The 5,953-nt window shown below is 34.1% G+C and overlaps 1 protein-coding gene across 1 annotated transcript in view; it reads left to right on the top strand.

Moving 5' to 3' along the window:
- Positions 179–5,953, top strand: part of LOC107629579 (gamma aminobutyrate transaminase 1, mitochondrial) — a gene marked incomplete at its 5' end in the record, with an annotated part of 6,394 nt that continues 619 nt past the window's right edge. Inside the window, 17 exon segments of the mRNA XM_016332393.2 lie at positions 179–282; positions 768–852; positions 1,010–1,082; positions 1,978–2,075; positions 2,439–2,531; positions 2,918–2,991; positions 3,080–3,118; positions 3,227–3,315; positions 3,403–3,479; positions 3,558–3,632; positions 3,951–3,998; positions 4,087–4,170; positions 4,260–4,347; positions 4,865–4,943; positions 5,039–5,129; positions 5,216–5,294; positions 5,651–5,766. Coding sequence (XP_016187879.1) covers positions 179–282; positions 768–852; positions 1,010–1,082; positions 1,978–2,075; positions 2,439–2,531; positions 2,918–2,991; positions 3,080–3,118; positions 3,227–3,315; positions 3,403–3,479; positions 3,558–3,632; positions 3,951–3,998; positions 4,087–4,170; positions 4,260–4,347; positions 4,865–4,943; positions 5,039–5,129; positions 5,216–5,294; positions 5,651–5,766 — 1,392 coding nt within the window.

The following is a 5,953-nucleotide window of genomic DNA, read 5'->3' as shown; positions in this document are numbered from 1 at the left end:
TGTTTTATAATTTATTATTAAGTTTAATTTTTTGAACACATAAAACCCTTTACTAATTTATTGGTTCTGCTTGAATGTTTGATGTTTATGAATGTGGTGGTCCAAAGGCTACCCTGTTTTTTATTTGAACCTTTCACATGTCATATGTCAATGATGTCTATCTTTAAATCTTCATTAGGTTTCCAGAAGTTTGCATGAAAATCTTCTTAAGATTGCCTTATGGTCTCGATCAAACAGTACAAGCTCTTCTTTGGCAACAGACAACACCACTAATGATGCACGGTATATGGTTCTTCTATGTTAGTACAAGTCTATGGCGATGTTCTGATGTGTGTTTCTAAATATTGATCATAACTTCTGTTGCATGTAACTACATTGTTACAGTGCTTTTGATATGGATAGCACATTAATTTATTTTTCTTATTTTTGGTTTTAAAATTTAATTTTGGAAATTAAACAATAGGGTGTTAGTGTTTAAGCTTAAGCAACATGATAATTGCCATTTTTACTATCCAGATGATGGTGTTATCTGGACACCCACAGGCTAAAGTTTATAACATCATTTAGATAAATAAATGCATCACTTTCTTGTCTCATTCCTTTTCTACTTTGAGTTTGTTTGCGCTTATAATAATTATTAGTCAAACACGTAAACTCAGTTGAAAATCCATGTTTGAAGAAAACAATGGAATATCACTGTAAGTGTAAAACTCGAGAATGATATGGTCGACATGTGTACATCCTGTTTAGTGCTTTGATTTTCTCAGGTTCAAGGGCCATGATATGCTTGCGCCTTTCACAGCTGGGTGGCAGACAACTGATGTGAATCCTTTGGTTATAGACAAGTCAGAGGTGAGCTTCCTTGGTACTTCTGTTTTTTGTTGCATTTTTTGCTTTCTTTTTGCAACAACCTTGAGCCAACATATTGCATCAGATAAACAATTGCTTTAGTTTTATTTAAAGATGACTAATTCTTCAACTATGTAACTTACCTGATCAATGGAGACAGGGAAGCTATGTATATGACATTAATGGGAAGAAGTATCTTGACTCACTTGCTGGTCTATGGTGCACAGCTCTAGGTATTTTACATATGTTTTTATCTCCCCGTTTCTTTGATATCTCACTTGTTATTCATTATGTTTATCTCTTGGAATTACAAGTATTCCTCAAGGATATGGTCTCTAGAGCGTTTATTAGCGTGAGGTATTTCTCACCTCTGAGCTAGCTTTTGGGGTGAATTAGGCCCATTCAATTCTAATACTTGGTTCATCGTCATAATTGTTAATCCATCTTTTGAAGGAATCGTGTTATCCTTTCCCTTCAACCAACTGCCATGTCACTTCTTAGTTGCTCAAGGACCTTCTTCCCCCCATTTGAATTTAGAATTTTTTTTTATCCGTGGTGGTCGGAGAAGTTGCGACAATGTTTTCTGGCTGTCCTGGACATAAAATTCTAGTAGATTAACAGTGATAGAAATTGAGCTTATTAATTTGAAGAATTGATTTCTTAGTTCTTGAAGTGGAGTATTGAATTTTTTGATGGAGGCATGGTTGAATTGTGGTTATATTTGTTTGGTTTTCCCCCAGTATATAGTTATTATGTGCCTAAATATCAAAATCCATATTCTAGAATAGAAATCAATCTGCAAGCCTAGGCACTTCATTTTTCCGAAGTATTCTGTTTTATAAATGGTTCTTTTTGTTTCTACTGCTGTTGCTATCTATGAATTGTACCCTTCTAGGGATATTTGACAAACTTGTAGAGCCATTGGAACCAGAGACTCTTTTTTATGGAAAAGCTTTTTTATTTTTTTGAAGAAATCAGATCATGCTTAAATATCTTTTAGACATGGTGTTTGAAATATATTCAGATACTCATAATTGTATGGTATATTTCACATGTGCAATTACACCTGATGTAATGATTTATTATTTTCTTTTGAAAAAGAAAAAACGGTTTTTTATGTTTGTGCAGGGGGGAATGAGCCACGTCTAGTTGAAGCTGCCACTGCACAACTGAACAAATTGCCATTTTACCATTCCTTTTGGAATCGGACTACAAAACCCTCTCTGGTATCCTTATTGTTATCCTATATATATTCTACACATAATCTTATGCCTGTTTATAACTTTTCTTATTTATAGTTTACTTTGTCATTATACACTTCCTTTTTTTACTTCTTCCGTTCTACTCAAAATAGGAAGAAAGAAAATTGGGGTTCAACACATTTACTTTATAACATCTTAAAGGTGCCGAGTTTTTGGTGGGGTTGAAGGGGGGTGATACTGTTTAAGCTAATCCTAAGTGTACTCATTAGTATTATCAATTACCTTAAATATGCCTGTCGTGGCCACAAAAAATAAAATAGCTTTTTGTGATATTGACACTTGACTTTTCATCTTTGGTTCTTCATTAATATATTTTTCAACATACAGGATCTAGCCAAGGACCTCCTAGAAACGTTCACAGCCAGAAAGATGGCTAAAGCTTTTTTTGTTAATAGTGGATCAGAAGCAAATGACACTCAGGTTTGTAAGATTCTTTATCCACTTTAGTCTCATTATCTTCTGTTAATTTTCATTCAATTTTAAGTTAGATAGTTATCTACAATGCATATAGTATATCTATACAAAATATCAAGAAGTAGCTACATATGATGAACATGCCAAGATGGCAAATATGGACCAAGTTTTAGGTGCAGGCACCTAAAACAAAATAAACTACAATCAAATATGTTCTTAATAGCAGCTGTGATTCTTCAGATAAATTTGGATCTATAAAACAAGGTTTTAAGCAAAGATGAAAAAATAACATGTAGGGGGAGTTAAAAAGTGTCATGTTAACATATTGCTGAATTATATATTATAATTTAGAGAGAAAAAAAATAGCACTATTCTATATTTGACTTTTGCAGGTGAAACTTGTATGGTATTATAACAACGCACTTGGAAGACCAAATAAAAAGAAATTCATAGCTCGTGCTAAATCGTACGCATGACATCTCAACAATCTCAATCAATTTTTTTTTCCTCTAGCAAACCTGAAAAAATAGCTCATGTACTGTACACTCTAACAGGTATCATGGTTCAACATTGATAGCAGCCAGTCTTTCTGGGTATGCAGAACTTTTTATTTTTATTTCTTAAACATAATAGACCTTTTATATGTGAAAAATTGAAAAAATATTTTATCTAATCAATTAGCTTGGAAATGTGTATTTCAGACTTCCAGCTCTGCATCAAAAATTTGATCTGCCTGCTCCTTTTGTCTTACACACTGATTGTCCACATTACTGGCGGTTTCATCTTCCAGGTTGTTATTTGTATGGACCTGTTGGGAATAATAGTTTAGACATTTGTTATAAGGAATACATATTATCCATGCTTATGAACATCTCAGGTGAGACAGAGGAAGAGTTTTCAACCAGATTAGCCAAAAATCTAGAGGAGCTAATTCTGAAAGAGGGACCAGATACAGTAATACTTCCATATACCAAATTTTTTCTACTACTTGAACATTGACTTTGTACCAACTTATATGTCCTTTTATTACAGATTGCTGCATTTATTGCTGAGCCAGTTATGGGGGCAGGAGGTGTAATACCTCCACCTGCAACTTATTTCGAAAAGGTATCTTATTATCATCATTGCTTCATACATGTTAGAATTCCACATTTTCAAGCTGAGTGCCAAAGAATTTGCTAGCCTTCATCTATGTGCTTTTGCTGATTATGCATCTTCATTTGCATTCCCAATCACAAAACACCAATTCATCAATTATAGGAGCTCATAATGTTGCAATCTTTCGAATTTAGAATGCTACTACTGACACCACTACGCCTGTGACTTTTATCCTACAACCTTTCTAAGCTTTCAAAAGGACCAGAAAATTGATGCATGTCTTAACTTTATACTGGCTTATACCTGATAGCATTTACTCATATGCAGATCCAAGCTGTTGTCAAGAAGTATGACATTCTTTTTATTGCTGATGAGGTACTTCTTTCTTCATAACAGTTACAAAATGGATCCTTTTGTGGAATTTACAACAATGGAAGGCTTGTATTGTGTGTTTCTTTTGAAGGTGATCTGTGCCTTTGGAAGACTTGGAACAATGTATGGATGTGACAAGTATGGCATCAAGCCCGATCTTGTCTCCTTAGCAAAGGTATGAGTATGAAACAGCTGTAGGTACAGTTTTACTGGTTCCTTCTTTTTGTGTGTATTTAATGTGCTCCATGTTATGTTAACTTCTAGGCACTCTCGTCTGCATATTTGCCAATTGGAGCAGTTCTTGTGAGTCCAGAAGTTTCAGAAGTTATACACTCACAGAGCAACAAGCTTGGTATGGTGGTTCATTCATTATTCGTTACATGTTTTGAAATGAACTTTTCTTTATTGTTAAGGGTAAAGTATACTTTTTGTCCCTGAAATTTGGCAAAAGTTTTAAAAATACCCCTAAGTTTTATTTTGTTTCAATTTTGTCCCAAAAGTTTTCGATTTGCATCAAATATACCCTCGACGGCTAAATTCTCAAAAAATTTAAGACCAATCTAACAATAATGCATAAAAATTATGCTTGATTTGCTTGTGTTGAGGGTTGTTCTTATGAAATTGTTGTTGAATTGGTCTTAAATGTTTTGAAAAATTAGCCGTCAGGGGTATATTTGATGCAAATTGAAAACTTCTGGGACAAAATTGAAACAAAATAAAACTTAGGGGTATTTTTGAAACTTTTGTCAAACTTCAGGGACAAAAAATATAATTTACCCTATTGTTAATTATTCATTCATTATTAGTTCTTTATTAATTCTCTTGGCTAGTTGGCTTAGTATCTCTTAACAGATGTTTACTTATTCTAGGTTCATTTTCCCATGGGTTTACTTACTCTGGACACCCTGTATCCTGTGCTGTTGCAATTGAAGCACTGAAGATCTACAAGTGTGTCCTGTTATTTCCTGCTTTTGAATCCTATTTGATCATCTTTCATTGATTAATATTTGGCGATGTCATATGATCATTGCTCATCTTCGCAGAGAAAGAAATATTGTCGAGAAGGTGGCAAATATCTCCCCAAGGTTCCAAGATGGTGTAAAAGCTTTTGCTGACAGTCCTATCGTTGGAGAGGTATTTATTATTTTGCTGGGTAATTTTTAGTTTGTGGTCAACATCAATATAAATATATGACAAGCATAACTTTTCTGTTACTACAGATCCGAGGAACTGGCTTAATTTTGGGTACCGAGTTCACAGACAACAAGTCACCTAATGATCCATTTCCTCCTGAATGGGGCAAGTTTCTATCCTTATTTTTATCCTACCTTCTAGATCGCTTCAGATATTTGGCTCCGGCTATTTTAAATCCCGTTTGGTCATCTTTCAGTAATTTCAGTGCCATACTTATGTATTATATCGTCATCCTTTAATTGTGCTAAGTAATCTTTGTGAAACATTTTAAAATAGACCTATGAAGAACAGAAGGTATTATTTATACTCGGATTGGACAAGACTACATCTTGGCTACTTTGTTTTCCTCTAACAGTGATGTATCAGTTCGATGGTGACATAGGAGGGACAAGTCATGCTGATTCTATGTAGATGTGTCATATTTTCTATAATTTGTTGTGACATAATGATGTTTGTTACAGGGATTGGTGCCTATTTTGGAGCACAATGTGAGAAGCATGGTATGTTAGTTCGTGTAGCTGGGGATAACATTATGATGTCTCCACCGTTCATCATTTCTCCTGAAGAAGTTGATGAGGTAACTTAAATTACCTTTCCTTGTGTTTCTGCCAATTTAATATACATAAAGTTTTCTCATATTGGACAATAAAAGGAAATCATATATCTACCCAAAACATCACTATGGCAGTGTAAATCAGCGGGAATCATACATCTACTATAAACACACTTCTCAATTATCTTAGAGACTTCATCACTAATTGATG

This window comes from Arachis ipaensis, chromosome B03 (assembly GCF_000816755.2).
Source record: "Arachis ipaensis cultivar K30076 chromosome B03, Araip1.1, whole genome shotgun sequence".
Classification (NCBI taxonomy): Eukaryota; Viridiplantae; Streptophyta; class Magnoliopsida; order Fabales; family Fabaceae; genus Arachis; species Arachis ipaensis.
This window is presented reverse-complemented; position numbering and strand designations above follow the sequence as displayed.